Below are 21269 nucleotides of genomic sequence, written 5' to 3' on the forward strand. Positions count from 1 at the left end.
AATTGGTATCAATGGGAGGAATAGTGCCCCATCATTGGTATCAGTCGAAGGAACATGATCCATCACTGGTGTCAGTGAGTGGAATAGTGTCACATCGTTGGTATCAGTGGGAGGAATAGTGACTCATCAGTGGTGTCAGCGGAAAGAATAGTGGCCCATCGTTGGTGTCAGTGGTAGAAATAGTGCCCCATCATTGGTGTCAATGAGAGAAATAGTGCCCCATCAATGGTATCAGTGGGAGGAATAATGCCCCATCGTTGGTATCAGTGTGTGAAATAGTGTCCCATCATCGGTGCCAGTGGAAAGAATGGTTGGTGTCAATTGGGGAAATAGTGCCCTATTATTGGTGCCAGTAGCATGGATTATGCCGCATTGTTGGTGTCAGTAGCAGGGATTATGCCCCATTGTTGGTGTCAGTAGCAGGGGTTATGCCCTATTGTTGGTGTGAGTAGCAGGGGTTATGCCCCATTGTTGGTGTCAGTAGCAGGGGTTATGCCCTATTGTTGGTGTGAGTAGCAGGGGTTATGCCCCATTGTTGGTGCCAGTAGCAGGGATTATGCCCCATTGTTGGTGTCAGTAGCAGGGGTTATGCCCTATTGTTGGTGTGAGTAGCAGGGGTTATGCCCCATTGTTGGTGTCAGTAGCAGGGATTATGCCCTATTGTTGGTGTCAATAGCAGGGGTTATGCCCCATTGTTGGTGTCAGTAGCAGGCATTATGCCCCATTGTTGGTGTCAGTGGGAAGAAAAGTGCCCCAAAGCCTGGATAAAGGTGAGCAAAGGGCACCCGAGCCGCAGTTTGGAGACCCCTGCTGTACAGCATTGCAGAATATGTCAGAGCTATATCATTAGAGTGTAAGCTCTTCTGGAGCAGAGACTGATGTGATTGGCTCATTGTACAGCACTGCAGTATGTGTCAGCGCTCTGCACAGATGGAGAATGAATGAGGAGAAATGTGGAGGAAGGCTTCAGACTGGCATTTGTGGGCGGAGCTGTGTCGGTGATGAGTCAGGGTGAAGCTGTGTCCAGCCAAGTTCTGCAGAAGTTTCCAGCAGTTACTTGCACCCTCTGTCTCCTCCCCCTCCTCCTGTATACTGCCAGCCTCCCTGCCCTGAGTGCCACTCTACTCCGGGTCTCCGCCCACATCGTCGCCCACTCTCTTAGTCCCCGCCCTCGGCTCCACCCATTCCTTGAGTTCTCCGCCCCAAGCTGCGATCTCCTCCATAGACTGACTCTCTCGTATCCCCGCCCACTCTTTTGAGCCCCCGCCCATTGTCCCCGCTGTCCCCGCCCTCTTCTCCCCCCTCCCGGTGTCGGGTGTCCTCGGTTCTTCCAGACATTTCCAGGTCGGTGTCTGGCGTCACCTGAAGTCTGTAGATAAAGTGTGTCGGGGATCGGGATGGCACATCAGCCTCTTACCAGGAGCACCATGAAGACCCACCTGTCCGGAGACCCGCTGCCACCCGGCTGGGAGATCAAAGTGGACCCGAACACCGGCTGGCCCTTCTTTGTGGATCACAATAACAGGACGACCACCTGGAGCGACCCCCGGATACGGGACAAGGTGAGACCTGCCGGGACACCATCCGTACCAGACAGGGGCCCCAGACACCCATCAGAGAAAACATCCAGGGGCCCCAGACACTCACTCCTACATTGAAATGTCCAGGGGCCCCAGACAGCACTGTCACCAGCCATTCAGGGGGCCCAACGACTGATAAATGTAAACATCCAGGGGCCCCAGACACTACTGTCATAGGGGCCCCAGGCACTGCTCTCATCAGATAAGCAGGTTTCCCATGTACTGCTACATTTATTGTACAGGGGCCCCAAACAGCACTGTCATTGGGCATGTAGGTGCCCCAGACAGCACTGTCATCGGGCATGTAGGGGCCCCAGACAGCACTGTCATCGGTCATGTAGGGGCCCCAGACAGCACTGTCATCGGTCATGTAGGGGCCCCAGACAGCACTGTCATCGGTCATGTAGGGGCCCCAGACAGCACTGTCATCGGTCATGTAGGGGCCCCAGACAGCACTGTCATCGGGCATGTAGGGGCCCCAGACAGCACTGTCATCGGGCATGTAGGAGCCCCAGACAGCACTGTCATCGGGCATGCAGGGGCCCTAGACAGCACTGTCATCGGTCATGTAGGGGCCCCAGACAGCACTGTCATCGGGCATGTAGGGGCCCCAGACAGCACTGTCATCGGTCATGTAGGGGCCCCAGACAGCACTGTCATCGGTCATGTAGGGGCCCCAGACAGCACTGTCATCGGGCATGTAGGAGCCCCAGACAGCACTGTCATCGGGCATGCAGGGGCCCTAGACAGCACTGTCATCGGTCATGTAGGGGCTCCAGACAGCACTGTCATTGGTCAAGTAGGGGCCTTGGGCACTGCTCTCATCGGTCATGTAGGGGCCCCAGGCACTGCTCTTATCAGTCATGTAAGGGCCCCAGGCACTGCTCTCATCGGGCATGTAGGGGCCCCAGGCACTGCTGTTATCAGATAAGCAGGGGTCCCTTGTACTGTTACATTAATTGTATAGGGACTCCAGACAGCACTGTTATTGGGCACACAGGGGCCTTAGGCACTGCGCTCATCGGTCATGTAGGGGCCCTAGGCACTGCTCTCATCAGTCATGTAGGGGTCCTAGGCACTGCTCTCATCGGTCATGTAGGGGCCCTAGGCGCTGCTCTCATCGGCCATGCAGGGGCCCTGGGCACTGCCCTCATCAGGCATGTAGGGGCCCTAGGCACTGCTCTCATCAGGCATGCAGGGACCCTAGGTACTGCTTTCATCGGGCATGTAGGGGCCCCAGGCACTGCTTTCATTGGTCATGTAGGGGCCCCAGGCACTGTTCTTATCAGGCATGTAGGAGCCCTAGGCACTGCTCTTATCAGGAATGTAGGGGCCCTAGGCACTGCTTTCATCTGGCATGTAGGGGCCTTAGGCACTGCTCTCATCGGTCATGCAGAGGCCCCAGGCACTGCTCTCATCGGTCATGTAGGGGCCATAGGCTCTGCTTGCATCGGGCACGTAGGGGCCCTAGGCACTGCTCTCATTGGTCATGCAGAGGCTCCAGGCACTGCTCTCATCAGTCATGTAGGGGCCCTAGGCACTGCTTGCATCGGGCATGTAGGGGCCCTAGGCACTGCTCTAATCAGTCATGCAAAGGCCCCAGGCACTGCTCTCATCAGTCATGTAGGGGCCCTAGGCACTGCTTGCATCAGGCATGTAGGGGCGCTAGGCACTGCTCTCATCGGTCATGCAGAGGCTCCAGGCACTGCTCTCATCAGTCATGTAGGGGCCCTAGGCACTGCTTGCATCGGGCATGTAGGGGCTCTAGTCACTGCTCTCATCGGTCATGTAGGGGCCCTAGGCACTGCTTGCATCGGGCATGTAGGGGCTCTAGTCACTGCTCTCATCGGTCATGTAGGGGCCCTAGGCACTGCTGGCATTATACAAGCAAATCCCTATTGGCTAAAGATGGTCATACACATTACAATCTGATTGTACAATATCCTTGACCACCACTGACAATTTTTTTGTGCTAGGGTCTGATGGCTAAATGGCTGTTTAGCTGGGCTGGTATTTAAAAGAGGTTGTACAATCATATTGTAATGTCTATGGCCAGATATATGGAGATCTGTGACTTTATTTGCGTTAATGACTCTAGTGTGATTTCTTTTCCTGTCTTCCCGTGAAATAGCCGGGCATGTCACCAACTGGCAGAGACTGTCCTGTGACCCCCGGATTCTAGATCGGGAATAGACATACTATATGGGCTATGAGAACATTTACATTGTGCTGAAAGATTATTTGTAGTGGTAGCAGATACTTTGTGTTTAATGATGAATAATACATTGTAGCAGATACTTTGTGTGTATTTATAATTGATACATTGTAGCTAACTTGTTCTTATTCAGTACTGTATTTATATAGCATCAACAGTTCAATGCAGGAGAGTTAGGAGGGCCCTGCTCATAAGAGCTTACAATCTATTCACAATGTTAACTGGTAGGGGCTGTCCAGTGGTGATGGAATCACTCGCTCACCAGCTCTGATTTTCATGAATTAATGAGAGAGGCACTAAAGTCACCGGCCTATAGCAAGGTGCTCCATAGTGGCTCAGTGGTTAGCACCTCTTCCCTAACAGCACTGGGGTTGTCAGTTCTAATCCCAATGGCGACACTCCCTGCCTGGAGTTTGCATGTTCTCCCTGTGCCTGCGTGGGTTTCCTCCGGGTATTCCGATTTCCTCCCACACTGCAAAGACATGCTGGTAGATTAATTGGCCCTAGTATGTGTATGTATGAATGAGAGTTAGGGACCATAGATTGTAAGCTCCTGGACAGTAGGGACTGAATGTATAATATATAAGTAAACCGCTGTGTAAATTGACAGCGCTATAGGAGTATCTGAAATAAATAAATAGCAGGTTAGCATCCAATCACCTATTATGACCATATTTGGGTAATGACATTGCCCAGATATGGTCATGAGGCCATATTAGGTCATTGATGTCACCAGAATCCTCACCCCTTTGTTACGTGGAGTTGCAGGGTGAAGAATTCCACGGCTGCGGTTGATTGGGCCATCATGTGACAGTTTCCCATTGGTTTGTGCCAAACTGAGCTTGAAGCTTACATCACCCTACTTCCAGCTATACACTGCTGTCATTGTCTACCGTCAGGATGGGGGTGCCATACTGGCTATGGGGGTGTTGGGTACAGCTGCTAAAAGCCATACTCTGGTGTTACTGTCTATTATCAGGAAGGGGGCACCATTCTGTCTATGGAGGTGTTGGGTACAGCTGTTAACAGCCATAATCTGATGTCAATGTGTATGGACAGGAAGGGGGTGCCCTACTGTCTATGGGGGGTGTTGGATACAGCAGCTTTTAGCCATAATGTGACGTCATTGTCTATTATCAGGAAGGGGGTGCCCTACGGTCTATGTTGGTGTTGGGTACAGCAGCTTTTAGCCATAATGTGACGTCATTGTCTATTATCAGGAAGGGGATGCCCTACGGTCTATGTTGGTGTTGGGTACAGCAGCTTTTAGCCATGATGTGACGTCATTGTCTATTATCAGGAAGGGGGTGCCATGCTGTCTATGTTGGTGTTGGGTGCAGCAGCTTCTAGCCATAATCTGACATCATTGTCTATTATCAGGAAGGGGGTGCCATGCTGTCTATGTTGGTGTTGGGTGCAGCAGCTTCTAGCCATAATCTGACATCATTGTCTATTATCAGGAAGGGGGTGCCATGCTGTCTATGTTGGTCTTGGATACAGCAGCTTTTAGCCATAATCAGAAGTCATTGTCTATTATCAGGAAGGGGGTGCCATACTGTCTATGTTGGTGTTGGGTACAGCAGCTTCTAGCCATAATCTGACGTCATTGTCTATTATCAGGAAGGGGGTGCCATACTGTCTATGTTGGTGTTGGGTACAGCAGCTTTTAGCCATAATCTGACGTCATTGTCTATCAAGAAGGGGGTGCCATACTGTCTATGGGGTGTTGGGTACAGCTGCTAACAGCCATACTCTGATGTTATTGTCTACTATCAGGAAGGGGATGTCATACTGTCTTTAGGGGTGCTCTGTATTGCAGCTTCTATCCATATACTGCTGTCATTGGGTATTGTGGTGGAATGGGAGATGTTAGCACTGGCAGATATCAGAGCAAGACTGTAAGGTTTTAGCAGCAGTGAGGTAGATATAACATTTTATGGGGTACTTTAAAAAAGAAGTATGTTTTTTTTTTTCTTTTAACCTAGGTGGATGCCGCATCGGTCCCCCGCTGACTCATAACACTGAGAACTGAGTGATCAAACACCGCAGATCACTCGGTTCTCAGGGCTCAGCTTTCTGCTCTGCCCCCCCCCCCCCCCCCACCTTGCTCACTGGAGCGCTGTGCTGTGGAGGGGGCAGGAGTGGTCAGCTCAGCAGATTGCTGAGCCTCGTGCCAGTCTAGGCATGTGATGATGAAGATATTTGCCAGCACACCACAGATCATCAAGTTGAGTCCAAGCAGCTTTTATTGAAGCAGGATCACATCACAATAAAGACAGTGCAATGTTTCAAAACTGCGCAGGACCCCTTCATCAGGCATGTGAGTGGATCCCAACTTCATTGTTGCGCCCAAGCCTGGACCAGATCTGTGATGTCAGCCGACAACACTCTTCAGCCCGCTGTCTGCTAAAAATGGGTCACAAGAATGCAGAACAAACTGCACTCCTGTGATCCATAGAAGTACAGCCAAACTAGCTTTGGCTGTACTTCTGCTTTAAGCTGGCCATACAGTATATAATTTTCCTGTTCAATTTCCTTTAGGTTTACCTTCAACTATGCAGTGCAAGGGCCTGCCTGGTTCAATTTGTATGCAAAGTGTTTAGGTTTGACCTCACTATTATATGGTTTTGGAAAATTGTACTGTAAATTGTATAATGTATGGCCAACTGATCTCAGGCTGAAGATTAAAGAGACCTGTCAGGATAGAACTATGGGAGCCGCCATCGCTAAGCTGGTTATTAAAGGTGTTGGCTCTAGGTGTGTCATCCTGAATCCAGCCTCGCCACCCGGACACTCCCTCCCTCTCCTACGTGCTTGTCTCAGGCCAGTAATTCCAGGGATTAGGATATCGTTTGTAAACCAAATCCTGGATAGAAGCTCCAAAATTTCAAGCTAAGAACATTTTCAACAAATACAGAACATGCTGGTTGATCTTGGCAGAAATGCAGCGTCCTTGTCATTTCTTGTGAGCTGCACCGAACAAGAAGTTCCCTCCTAGCTATCTTCTGTAAACTACCTATTGCTTGTAATGGAGATGGATAGATACGGACATGTTTGTAGTCCATATCAGGAGAGCAGCCTAGGATGACAACCATGGCTCCCTTTATAGATGCAATGGAGCTATTGGAACCCACCACACCGAGGACCAGTAAAGCAAGCCATAGATTATATATTCTTCTTTTATTCAACAAAGGAAAGAAAATCAGTTGATTTCTCCATCAACACAATCAGTGTTAATGGGGGAATCCTTGCCGCGCTAGCAGTGGTGTCGCTATGGCGGGTGCAAACAGCACCCGCTAAAGGGGTGACATCAAGTAGAAAGTCATATCCGATGGAGATAATGTCACCCCTATCTGTAACAGCCCACAGATCAGTGCGCCGGCAACGACCGCATCATTTACAGGGAACGGTTTGGGGTGCGCACCGTGACCTTTCGCTGCTGGCCCAAAACTAGCCTGCCCAGGGCCCTGTGGCAGCCTAGACTGGAGAGAGCCAAATGAGGGGGGGGGGGGGGGGGGGGTTGGATGCCAACCCTAGTGAGGCCACTTTGCGCTAGCCTCTTGGTTCCTGCTGAACTAACCAAATTGAAATTCATCTATAGCCGATCTAAGCTGCAACATTTTTGGGTTTGGATAGACTTTAATTTTAGGGGTTAAGTTTGGGTAGACAGGGCTTATTGATATGGGTGAGGTGAGCTGTTGAGGGATAGGTTGCACCATGTCTTTTCCTCACCATGGCCCCCCACACTGAGATGAAGACTAAGCCCTTGTACACACGGTCGGAGAATCCGTCGGAATGTGTCCTATCGGACCGTGTTGTCGGATAATCCGACTGTGTGTGGTATGCATCGGACTGATTCCGTCCGAATATCTGTCGGACCCAATTTTCCAACATGTTGGAAATATTTCCCGACCAACTGGGCCGGACGGACCTAATCCGATCATGTGTAGAGAATTTTGATCGGACCAAGTGCCTCGCATGCTCAGATCAAATTCCTACATCAAAGCTATTGGCTACTAGCCTGAATGTAGTCCCATCGTAACGAAATTACGTCATCACGTTCTGAATGATCGGATTTTTCGACAACTTAGTCCGACTGCGTGTATGCAACAGTTTCGGACAAGATCCGACGGACAAAATCCGACAGACAAAATCCGACGGATTTGGTTGTCGAAATCTCCGACCGTGTGTACAGGGGCTAAAGCTGGCCATCCTTTAGCTTTACCAAAGCGATGTAATATGAAGACAAACCTAAACAATAATTTAAATTGGTATCAAATCAGGCAGGGCATTGTACTACATAGTTGACGGTAGATCGAAAAGAGATTACAATCAGATTATATATTGTATGGTCAGCCCTATGAACCTGCATTGAAGAGAGTGTCAGATTTTCATGTCGTTCTAAAGTAGTGAATTGTACAGATTATGAAGTGTGGACGTCGAAGGCCTGTACTGCTGGTGTCTCCTCTTCAGCCGCATTCCAGATCATCGGAATGTTCCGCTATTTATATCGCAGCAGCAGGTTGAACCTTTCTGTAGAATATTATGTGAGCGGCCCCTGGTCTCAGACATAAAGCAGAACATTGGCGAGTCCCATCATGCTCCGCAGCTTGTATACATTGTACGGGCGCACCCTGCATCTCCTGGCTCTACCAAACCCAAGAATAGTTTTCTATAAAGCGGTGACACCGGGGTGTCATGACTGCAGGGTGACAAGTTCTTCCTGATTGTGACCTTCCCTAGGAGAATCCCAGCTGTCTCTGCTCTCCTGTCACTTGTCAGCCGTTCAGCTGTTGCGTATTTCGGGGTAAGCCACGATCTGGAACACTCTGAGATTTCTCCCAGCATTCACACTATACTAACCATGCAGAACATTAGGACACCCCAATGTGAGATAGAACCCTGAAACAGGACCACTGAGAATGGAACTGTATGGGGGCCACCATTTGCTGGCTTGGTTTTTAAAGTGATTGTAAACCCTTTACAACCACTTTTTACTACATGCAAGCCTATAATTAGGCTTACCTGTAGCTACACTGGATATCTCCTAACCCTGCACAGTTTAGGAGATATCCAGGTATTTGCATGTGCCGACGTCATCGGCAAATGGGCACTTAAAGCAGAGTTCCACCCAAAAATTTAACTTCCGCTTTAAGGGAAGGTGACCCCCTCACATGCCACATTTTGGCATGTCATTTTTTTGGGGGGGGGAGCAGATACCCTCTTTTTAGAGGGATCCAGCTCCCACTTCCTTCCGGCACACCCGCGGCGCACCTCTCCCCCCTCCCTCTTGGCAATCATCTGGGACACGTCACAGGTCCCAGATGATTGCCCGGCCAGTCACGGCCCAGCTCGTACATGCGCAGTGATTGCCTGGCTGTAAAACCACAGTCCGGCGCCCACAGTTACAATGCCGGTGTCCTATCATATAGAGTCCCCCGTTGGATAGCATTCGCTGTGTACTGCGCATGCGCAGTACACAGCACACAGATTGCGAAAATACCCGAAGATGAACATTGCCTGTGCTTTGAGTTCAGGTTCTATCCCCACCATCCAAGTGGACATAGAGTTGGAATATTAAAGAGCCAAGCGCAGCGAGGCCGAGCCCGAAGCGTGGCGAGCGAAGTGCGCCCACGAGGGGCCCTCTAATTTTCCCAACCCTATGTCCGCTTTGATGGTGGAGCTACCACCTCCACTCACGGCGCAGGCCCCGTTCTTCTTCGGAGATTTTCCGAGGCTTCGTCTGCTCCGTACTGGGCAGTAGGGGGCGGACACTATATGATGGCAGGACACTATCTGCCAGAACACCGGCTCTGCAGCGAGGAGGGGGAGATGAGCAGGGCTTCGTTCCCCCACATTGCTGGACCCTGGGACAGGTAACGGTCCGATTATTAAAAGTCAGCAGCTGCAGTATTTGTAGCTGCTGACTTTTGTTTTATTATTTTTTTTAAGCAGAATTCCGCTTTAAGCAAACTGAAGCAATGGCACATAGGTGCTATTGCTTCAGTTAGACTGTGTCATTACCGGCAGATTCCGTGTGCATGCGCGGGAGAGACATCATTGTGGCTCGGGCCAATCACAGTGCCGGAGCCGCAATATCCGGAAGTATCCCCTGGGAGTGATGTCAGCCGCCGGAGCGGGGAATGAGGACCGCTGCGAGGGCTTCGATCTCAGGTAAGTAATTCATAATGAGCTAGCATACTGTGCATACTAGCTCATTCTGCCTTTGACTTGCAGGTTTTTTATTTTTTTTTTTATTTTTTTTTTTTATGGTTTGCAACCACCTTAAGGCTGCATTCACACCTGAGCGTATCGTTTCCAGGCGTTTTTAGGGTGTTTTTGCAGAGTTTTTTCAGCGTTTTTGTACAGGCCCTTTGTTGTCGAAAGGTTACCAAGTAACCATGTAAAACGCCTGTAATCAGATGAAGCCTTAATCTTACACCTCCTAGGTATCTGGGTACCTTGCATATTTACAGAGTTGTACTTGTGTTATTATCCTCAGAATACTCACCATTAGTTCAGATACCACTAATAAGTGATCATATGTATGTAAGGCTACTTTCACACTGAGGCGCTGGGCGGTAAAGCTGCGCTATATTTAGTAGCGCTTTACCGTTGTTTTAGCGGTGCTTTTCAGTCACTAGCGGGGCCGTTTTAACCCCCGCTAGCAGCCGAAAAAGGGTTAAAACCGCCCGCAAAGCGCCGCTGTAGCGGCGCTTTGCAGGCGCGTTTGGAGCGCTGCCCCATTGTTCTCAATAGGAAGGGGCGCTTTAGGAGCGGTAAATACACCGTTCCTACAGCGCTCCAAAGATGCGGCTTGCAGGACATTTTTCAGCGCCCTGCAAGCGCACTGCTCCAGTGTGAAAGCTCTCGGACTTTCACACTGGAGAGACAGCAGCGGCTGTTTGAGGGTGCTTTGCAGGCGCTATTTTTAGCACTCTAGCGCCTGCAAAGCGCCTCAGTGTGAAAGGGGCCTAACTGTTTGTATCACATATTCTGTGAAATTACCTTTTCATTGTATGTTGCATACCACAAAATAAAAAATAAAATAAAAAAACACCTGTAATCTGCCTAAAAAGAAGCTCGTGTACTTTTTTGGAGCTTCAGGTGTCAGAACGCTTAGCTGTGAACAGGTATTTTTAAATGAATGGGATTTTGCTTGTTGGGCATTTTGGAACTTTTGAGATGAGCGTTTTATGAGCTGTAAACGCTCAAGTGTGAATGCAGCCTAAAGCCGCTTACACACGTAGCCGTCTGTCCAGCATACTTAGTCTGGCGGACTTCCCGCCAGACTGTCCGTCGGACTTTCCGAACGGGCTACTTGCCCACACACGGCACTTTTTCAGCGGACTAATACGGCGTAATAAGTCCGCCGTACTATCCGGAGGAAAGTCCGCTCATTTCGAGCGCGTCTCCAGGTAGGCGGGGCCCGCGAAGGAGACGTCGCTGGCCCCGCCGCCTGGTATGGACTTAAAGGGGAACCCCAACGCCGACAAAAATCGGCGTGGGGGTCCCCCCAAAGTCCACAACAGACCCTTGTCCAAGCACGCTACCCGGCCGGCCAGTAAAGGAGGGGCGAGCGAGCGCCCCCACCGAGCCGTACCAGGCCCCCCCACCCCAAAGCACCTTGTCCCCATGTTGATGAGGACAAGGGCCTCTTCCCGACAACCCTGGCCGTTGGTTGTCGGGGTCTGCGGGCGGGGGGCTTATCGGAATCCGGGAGCCCCCTTTAATAAGGGGGCCCCCTGGATACCAGCCCCCCACCCTATGTGAATGAGTATGGGGTACAATGTACCCCTACCCATTCACCTGTAAAATAAAAGTACAAAAAAACACAACACATGAGATAAAAGCTCCGGGGGTCTTCCATCTTCGGGGGTCTTCTCGCCGGACTCCTCCGCTATCTTCTTATAGCTCTTTTGCTAGCGGAGGAGCCCGGCATTCTTCCTCGCCACCGGCCTCTTCTTCCGACTTCGGGGGTCTTGTCCCCCTCTTCGGTTCTTCTGCCGGGCCACCGTGCCTTCTTCTAGCTCTTTTACAGGCGGTGGCCCGGTCTTCTGTCGCCGCCGCCTTCCGTTCTTCTCTTCTTCTTCTTCTTCAGATGTTGCCTCACCGAGTCCTCCGCTCACAATGACAGGGACCGGGCACGCGGCGACTTATATAGGGACAAGGGGCGGTGGATGTCACATGGGTTCATGTCACATGGTGACCCCGCCCCCTTACGATGTCACAGTCCCGGAGGATGCTGGGACTGTCGCCATGTGACATGAACCCATGTGACATCCACCGAAGACCCCGCCCCTTGTCCCTATATAAGTCGTCGCGTGCCCGGTCCCTGTCATTGTGAGCGGAGGACTCGGCGAGGCAACATCTGAAGAAGAAGAACGGAAGGCTGTGGCGGCGGCGGCGACAGAAGACCGGGCCACCGCCTGTAAAAGAGATAGAAGAAGGCGCAGTGGCCCGGCAGAAGAACCAAAGAGGGGGACAAGACCCCCGAAGTCGGGAGAAGAGGCCGGCGGGCGAGGAAGAAAGCCGGACTCCTCCGCTAGCAAAAGAGCTACAAGAAGATAGCGGAGGAGTCCGGTGAGAAGACCCCCGAAGACGGAAGACCCCCGGAGCTGTGCAATAAACTATTTTATCTCGTGTGTTGTGTTTTTTTTGTACTTTTATTTTACAGGTGAATGGGTAGGGGTACATTGTACCCCATACTCATTCACATAGGGTGGGGGGCCGGTATCCGGGGGCCCCCTTATTAAAGGGGGCTCCCGGATTCCGATAAGCCCTCCGCCCGCAGACCCTGACAACCAATGGCCAGGGTTGTCGGAAAGAGGCCCTTGTCCTCATCAACATGGGGACAAGGTGCTTTGGGGTGGGGGGGCCGCACGGCCCCCCCCCTTCCCCAAGGCACCCCCCATGTTGAGGGCACGCGGCCTGGTACTGCTCGGGGGGGGGGGGGTGCTCGCTCGCCCCTCCTTTCCTGGCCGGCCGGGTAGCGTGCTCGGACAAGGGTCTGATGTGGACTTTGGGGGGACCCCCACGCCGATTTTTTTTTTTTTGGCGTTGGGGTTCCCCTTTAAGTCCATACCAGGTGGCGGGGCCGGCGGCGTCTCCTTCACGGGCCCGCCTACCTGGAGACGCGCTCAAAATGAGCGGACTTTTCTCCGGGCGGGAAAAGTCCGCTCATTTCAAAAGTACGGCGGACTGGCACACACACACGGCCGGATTGTCCGCCGAAATGCGAGTCTGGCGGGAAGATTGGAGTGTAACACGGCATTCTAAGTCCGCCGTACTTTTGGGTCAAAAAAGTATGCCGGAGGCTACACACGGGGGGATTGTCCGGCGGACTTGAGTTTGCCGGACTTTTCCACCCGCTTGTTTGAACGTGTGTACGCGGCATTAAGGTGCAGGTGTTTCGTCAGATTAGGCGACCGTCAGAATGTGTAACAGAAGTGACGTTCCGTTGCCGCCATCTTGCTACACCCCGCACTTCTCCACAGTAAGGATACACTGAGAAGGGGGAAAGCGGAATTCTTGTTACACTCACCGGAGTTTTGCATTTTACACTTACCTTTAACAGTAAAGTGAGTTTATATACTGAAATACAGCTCTTAGAACTCTGTATGAATGTTTAGATTTTGAATTTTTAAAGCAGCGAACTTCTGTCAGATTAGCAAACCTGTGAGGTGAGCAGGGTTGCCGCTGCTTTTAAAATTCAACATCTTACCAAGCAGACAAAGTTCTAAGTACTGTATTTCACTATATAAACTCACTTTACTGTTAAAAATAAGTGTGAAATGCAAAACTCTGGTATGTGTACCAGATATCTGCTTTCCCCTTCTCAGTGTATCTTTACTATGGAGGAGTGCAGGGTGTAGCAAGATGGCGGCGACGAAACATCACTTCTATTACACATTCTGACGGGTCGCCTACTCTGACGAAACACAGGCTCCAGAACTTTTAGGCCTCGTGCACACTGGACATTTTTTGGACATTTTTACAGCAGCTGTTTTTGGTTTCAGATGTTTCTTTTCTACAGTCAATAAACTCCCCATCATGTTATCCTATGTGTCCATGCACACATAGGCTGTTATCAGCAGTTTTTGGGTGTGGGTGGGGAGTTTTTTGGCTTTAAAAAAACCCCCAAAACTAGTGGGTTCTGAGAGGAATTTTTCAGCTGTAAAAATGCTCTAACGTCAAAAAACACTAATAAACTCTCAAAAGCACAGCTCACCAACGTTTTTTAACATTTTTGATCCATTGAAAAAAATGCTAATAAATGCTAAAAAACGCTATTGCAAAAACGGTAAAAAATTTGTAAAAGCTACTGCCGTTTTTATAATGTTATTTTAACGTCCGGTGTGCATGAGGCCTAATAACGTTATAAAAATGGCAGCTTTGCAGTGAGTTTTTCAACATGTTTTAAAGTTTTTGCAATCGCATCTTTTTAGCGTTTTTCTGCGTTAGCATTTTTTTTCAATGGATCAAAAGCATTAAACACTGGTGAGTAACATTTTTGAGCATTTAACGACGTTTATCAGCGTTAGAGCATTTTTACAGCTGAAAAACATCTCTCAGAACCCACTAGTTTTGGGGTTTTTTTACTGCTCATAAACGCCACTGCCCAAAACGGCTGATAACAGCCTATGTGTGCATGGACACATAGGATAACATGATGGCTGCAGAAAAAACGTCTACAGCCAAAAAGAGATGCTGTAAAAACGTCCAGTGTGCATGAGGCCTAAAGTGATTGTAAGGCCTCATACACACGGACGTTTTAAAAAATGGGCTGTAAAGCTAGTAACAACGCCTGGAAAAAAGCAGCGCTAAAAACACAATTTTATTAGCGTTATGATTTGGCGTCAATTCGCGTTTAACGTCGTTTGTAAGCATTAACGCTAAGGCACATTCTTTTTAAAAAAAAATCCCTCTGCTATTTTCCACTCCCAAATTACCCACAATGCCAAGGAAAATGAATAAACAACATTGAATATCATGTGACGGGGCCATTTTGGATGAAGAGAGAGAAAAAACACTGATGCTAAAAAACTTTGATATGTTGCTAATGCGTGTTTTTGAGCTTTTTTTCAGCGTTGGTGTCAAAACAGCTCTAGTGCCGGAGCCTCAGAACGCGCTGGTCCTTGGTTTTTTTGGGAGCTTAAAAACAACCATACCTGTTACAGCTCAAAAACGCCATGGTGTGTATGAGCCTATTGAATAACATGGAGTGGCGTTCTTAAGCAGCAAAAAAAACCTAAAAAAAATCCGCTGTTAAAATGTCCGTGTGTATGAGGCCTAAGGGGTTTTTTTTTTTTTTATCATACTTACTTCCACTGTGCAGCTCGTTTTGCAAAGAGTGGCCCCGAACGTCGTCTTCTGGGGTCACACGGCAGCTCTCGCGGCTCCTCACCCACAGCAGATAACCCCTTAGGAGAAGCGCTCTCCCATGGTGGTTACCTTGCAGGTGAGCTCCCCAGTCCAGCATTCGGCATCCATAGCTGCCGAATGTATGACTCGGCCCCCCCCCCCCCCCCGGTGCCTGCGTCATTAGATTTGATTGACAGCAGCGGGAGCCAATGACTGCGCTGCTATCAATCTATCCAATCAGGACACGAGACACCGGCCAGAGCTGGTGTGCTCGTTCCTATCGGACAAATTTCGGGGCTCATGAAAGTATAAGGGGGGGCTCGGGGGGCGTTGCTGCATTAAAAAATATTTTTTGCATAGAATGCATTAAGGTGAAAATCGGCAAAAGTTTACAACCCCTTTAAACACATCCATGGTTCACAAGCTAGTGAGTCACAATCCTGGAACAAACACAGCGCCAGTCTGAAAGCCTGCCTTGCATAGTTCCAGGTCAGTGACTCACTAGGTATTGAAGCCAAGTTAGCCATGCAAGCTCCTGCATATCTAGTGAAGAAGTCATTGATCATAATAAGATCTTTTAATTAAAAGGCATGAGAGTAGGTGGCATAGACTCTTTTCTGCCCATGGGGCTGACTGGAATGCGGCACAGACAATGGCTGTATTAGGGCTCGTACACACGGGCGCTTTTGCTTGTATAGAGTAAAAACCAGGCGTATTCTGGTGCCTAGGAGGATGCACAGGTAATAAGGTTATAATCAACAACCGGCTGAAATGTGTGGTGGTGGTACGCTGCCCTGAGTGGTGCTATCATGCCCTGAGACATTCCGTGTTCAAGGCACAGGACTCTGAGTGTACTGTGCCTTGAGAAAGTATTCATACCCCTTGAAATTTTCCACATTTTGTCATGTTACAACCAAAAACGTACAATGTATTTTATTCTGATTTTATGTGATAGACCAACACAAAGTGGCACATAATTGTGAAGTGTAAGGAAAATAATAAATGTTTTTCACATTTTTTTTACAAATAAATATGTGAAAAGCGTGGAGTGCATTTGTATTCGGTCAATATTTTGTAGCTCCACCTTTCACTGCAATTACAGCTGCAAGTCTTTTTGGGGATGTCTCTACCAGCTTTATACATCTAGAGAGTGATATTTTCATTTTGCAAACTAGCTCAAGCTCTGTCAGGTTGTATGGAGAGCTTCTGTGAATAGCAATTTTCAAGTTTTGTCACAGATTCTCAGTTGGATTTAGCGATGGTTGAGATTGAAGCGATTGGGCATGTGATTTGACATTTTAAATCGCATGCCAAATCGGTGGCTATTGCTGGCAATGGCACCGTCTGAATCAGTGCAATGCCACATTTGCGCAGCCCCACCAATTCCCAAAAGTAGTACTACCTTTGGCTACTTCAGGTGCGATTTGTATAGACATCTGTGCAGGAACCCACACCGATGTCTCCTGAAATCGGACTGATTCAGCTGAACTCGCACGATTTCAATCCTGCTGTCAGTGGGAACCTGGGCTCAGGTCTGGACTTTGACTGGGCCATTCTAACGCATGAATATGCTTTTGATCTTAAACAGGGTTATGCAATTAGTGGACCTTCAGCTGTTGCAAAACTACAAGTCCCATAATGCCTCTGCCTCTGGGTGTCATGCTTGTGGCTGTCAGAATCTTGCTATGCCTCATGGGAATTGTAGTTCTGCAACTGGAGGTCTGCTAATTGCATATACCTGATCTAAACCATTCCATTGTAGCTCTGGCTGTATGTTTAGGGTCGCTGTCCTGCTGGAAAGGTGAACCTCCGCCCCAGTCTTGAGTCTTTTGCAGACTCTAACAGGTTTTCTTCTAAGATTGCTCTGTATTTGGCTCCATCCATCTTCCCATCAACTCTGACCAGCTTTCCTGTCCCTGCCGATGAAAAGCATCCCCACAACATGATGCTTCCACCACTATGTTTCACGGTGGGGATGGTGTGTTCAGGGTGATGTGCAGTGTTAGTTTTCCACCACACATAGAGTTTTACTTTTAGGCCAAAAAGTTAAATTTAGGTCTCATCTGAGCAGAGCACCTTCTTCCAAATGTTTTCTGTGTCCCCCACATGGGTTCTTGCAAGCTGAAAACGGGACTTCTTATGGCTTTGGTTTCAACAATGGCTTTTTTCTCACCATTCTTCCATAAGGGCCAGATTTGTAGAGTGCACGACTAATAGTTGTCCTGTGGACAGATTCTCCCACCTGAGCTGTGGATCTCTGCAGCTCCTCCAGAATTGCCATGGGCCTCTTGGCTGCTTCTCTGATGAATGCTCTCCTTGCCCGGCCTGTCAGTTTAAGTGGACGGCCATGTCTTGGTAGGTCTGCAGTTGTGCCATACTCTTTCATTTTTGGATGATGGATTGAACAGTGCTCTGTGAGATGTTCAAAGCTTGGGATTTTTGTATAACCTAACCCTGCTTTAAACTTCTCCACAACTATATCTCTGACCCGTCTGGTGTGTTCCTTGGCCTTCATGATGCTTTTTGTTCACTAAGGTTCTGTAACAAACCTCTGAGGGCTTCACAGAACACCTGTTATTTTTTACTAAGTTTAAATTGCACACAGGTGGACTCTATTTACTAACCAGGTGACTTCTGAAGGCAATTGGTTGCACTCAATGTTAGTTAGAGGTATAAGAGTAAAGGGGGCTGAATACAAATGTACGCCACACTTTTCACATATTTATTTGTAAAAAATGTTGAAAGCCATTTATTATTTTCCTTCCACTTCACAATTATGTGCCACTTTGTGTTGGTCTATCACCAGTGGTGGTCGGTGGAATTTTTTTTGTGGGGGGGGGGCAAACAGTATGACACTGACACCCCCCGTTGGTTGGTCGATGGGACGGTTGGTCTCACTTACCCCATTGCGGCTTCCCATAATCTGCGGCGGCCTCCTGTTCCCTTGGTCTCCACAGTGGTGGCTTTCTTTTCCTCCCTCCTTCTCGTTGCCATTTGGGAGTCTTCTCTTTTCGACCAATGAGAAAAGGGGTCTCACACCCTCTTCTGATTGGCCGGATTGCGGATCACTGTTACAACAGCAAATATTAACTTGCTGTTGTAACACTTGGGGTGGGCACAATGCTCTGCGCCACAAGCCATCCTATATTGAAGCCTATTAGAATCTATGGCTCTAATCAGGTGTTAAAAAAAACAAAAAACGCTGCTGTAAGTCAGACGCCGCCTTGCATCCCGAAAGGGGCCGGACTTCTGAATTAGGGGTGGCCGCGGCGGCCATTCATAGATTCATGGTAGGCATGAATCTATCCATTATTCATATAGGGGGTGGCTAGGATAGAGGGGACAGCACCCGGGGCGCCCCTAATGGACGGGCCGCCACTGTCTATCACATAAAATCCCAATAAAATACATTTATGTTTCTGGTTGTAACCTGACAAAATGTGGAAAATTTCAAGGGGTATGAATAATTTTTTTAAGGCACTGTAAGTACTGCTTAAACAGTGTACAGCTGCCTAGTATTCCAGCCTCTCTTTGGTTTTTAACAGGGCAGCTGGCAGCAGGCTGTAAGTACCACCTGTGCTTGCCAGATGCAAATATGTTAAAGCAGAAGTACACGGTATCTGAACACCCCAAACCAAAAACACTATTTAATTCATTTTTGTTATTCAAATCAAGCTCAGCCACGGATCCATGTCTCCATGCTATATTTTGCTGAGAAATCATGTTGAAAAAGACCCCCTAGCATTTCTGTCTGCAGCCATTTTGAGTAAGGGCAGATGATTCTTGTAGCATTTACTTCCTGGAAGTCATCTGCCCTTAGCCCATGCATACAGGCAGGAGGGTTTGCTTAACCTCTTGCAAACCAATTCTTCCCTCCTGAAGACTCCTGGGATTTATTGCATCAATTGCCTAGGTGTGGAAACCAGGAATAACACCAAATTAAAGCTCTATTTGTGGGAAAAAAATAATAAAAATTTCATTTGGGTAGTGTTGTATGACTGCGCAATTGTCATTCAAAGTGAGACAACGCTGAAAGTTGAAAATTGGTCTGGGCGGGAGGAGGGTTTAAAGAGGAAGTAAACCCATCAGGGTTTACTTCCTCTTTGTTTCCCTGCAAAGGCAAAGTATAGTGGGCTACTATGCATCGCATAATAGCCCATTATGTGTCACATACCTTACACAGGAGCCAGCGATGTCCCCGATTTCCACGCCGGCTGGAAGCATCCATCTTCCTTCTGGGGTCACTGACTCTGGCTCTGTGACTGGCAGGAGTCGCGTGTGCACGCGGGAGCCGACAGTAACGGCATGTCGTTTGATGAAAACGGCATGCCGTGACCCTTCTAAAGTGCGCATGCGCCGAGTACATCAGCGCATGCGCAGAAGGTATCCTCGTACGGGGAATTGTAAATATCTCTTAAACCAGGCTTACCTGTAGGTCAAAGTGTGTTGTAAAGGTTTATAAGCACTTTAAGTGCCCAGTAAGCAAGTGGTTAAGTCACTAGCAATCCAAATGAATGTTGCTGTGAAGACAGCATCACATAAGGCATAAGAAACCAGCGTTTCGGGATCTGCAGGTTGCCTTTCTAGGAGAGCTCCCATGCCCAGAGTTTGCATGTCCTCCCTGTGCTTGTGCTTACACCGGTTTCCTCCAGGTTCTTCAATTTCCTCCCTCACTCCAAAGACATGCTGGTAGGTTAGTTGGCTCCTGAGACTTTCTCTCCCTCTGGCACTACAGCCCTTGAAAATCTCTGCATCTTGCTTGGTGTTACCCTTATTCGACAGTGTCTTCCCAACTGTTAGACCAGGGGTTCTTTACCTGGGGTCCATGGACCCCCTAAAGTGGTTCGTGGATGGGTTTCAGGGGGGTCTGTGGGGGTCCAATAAAAAAAAAATAACATTTACATTCACTATACAGTCCTGCCACAGCTTTTAGCATGGATCGGTAAGTGTCTCTTGACTCATTGGCCCATGTTTACCATTAAAATTTGTTTCATTGTGGGGGTCTTTAGCTTTCATCAGATTCTTAAAGGGGTTTGTGGCTAGAGCACCTGTGTTAGACCATCTCTTCTATGGTTTTTCATATTTCTCTTGAATCTCTCTCATCTCCTTTTCACATGACCAATCCTTCTAATGCTATTCTTTTCGCCTCTAATATAATTTAATATTTGAAGTGTTGTGTCTTTATTTTTCCAATTATTAATCCTCCGTAAAACCCTTTTTTATGGCCACTTTTGCCTTCCTTAGTACTCAAATCTTTGAATAAGAAAGGTTGTAAGACAATTCTAAATCCTGGATCTCAGAGCTGCCTTCAGGGAATAGTAACGCTGTGCTCTGCCTATACTTCTTGGGAAACTATGGGTTCTATTTATTTATTATGGAACCCCAGCAGTAGAATGGTTTCGTTTTTATCTTTCCTCTCTACACTACATTTCTTTCCTTTATTTGTTCAGAGTAGATGAGGGTGAACACAGTGGTGGAATTACTGTCTAGTGGTTACAACTCTCGTGGTAGAATCAAGTTTAGTAATACAGGGTTGGACAAATTATTATGAAATTCAGGAGCTAGTCTTTTCAATCCAGAAGCCAGTAGGTTTTATTTTTAGGAGACAGCTCCATTAACAACAACTAGAAAGAACCTTGAAAGGCACCAACTGTAATTTTTAAGGAGTCTTGTCTACCTGGCTCATGGGCAACGGTGTAACTAGAACTTACAGGGCCTCAGTGCAAAAAAACATGAAGGCCCCCCCCCCCCCTGATCCCAAGCCAGGGCCCTTCCCTCCAAGCCCAGTGGCGGAACGCCAGGGCCCAGTCACAAGTGCAACCTTTATGACCTGGGTAGTACTGCCACTGATGTTAGCCCTTGTACACACGGTTGGAGATTCCGACAACCAAATCCGTCGGATTTTGTCCGATGGATCTTGTCCGAAACTGTTGCATACACACGGTCGGACAAAGTTGTCGGAAAATCTGATCTTTCAGAACGTGATGACGTAATTTCGTTACGATGGGACTACGTTCAGGCTAGTAGCCAATAGCTTTGATGTAGGAATTTGATCTGAGCATGCGTGGCACTTTGTCTGATCGTAATTCTCTACACATGATCGGAGTATG

At 48.5% G+C, this 21269-nt stretch overlaps 1 protein-coding gene across 2 annotated transcripts in view; it reads left to right on the forward strand.

Moving 5' to 3' along the window:
* The first annotated feature begins 1288 nt into the window (after positions 1-1288).
* BAG3 (BAG cochaperone 3) overlaps positions 1289-21269 on the forward strand; it is a 35572-nt gene continuing 15591 nt past the window's right edge. For both annotated transcript variants that reach the window (XM_077455470.1, XM_077455471.1), the window contains exon 1: positions 1289-1562. In XM_077455470.1, the coding sequence (XP_077311596.1) occupies positions 1398-1562 (165 nt within the window). In that variant the 5' untranslated portion in view covers positions 1289-1397. The remainder of the gene's footprint in view (positions 1563-21269) is intronic.

This window comes from Lithobates pipiens, unplaced genomic scaffold, assembly GCF_037356315.1.
Source record: "Lithobates pipiens isolate NorthernLeopardFrog02 unplaced genomic scaffold, aLitPip1_a1.2 Scaffold_25, whole genome shotgun sequence".
NCBI lineage: Eukaryota > Metazoa > Chordata > Amphibia > Anura > Ranidae > Lithobates > Lithobates pipiens.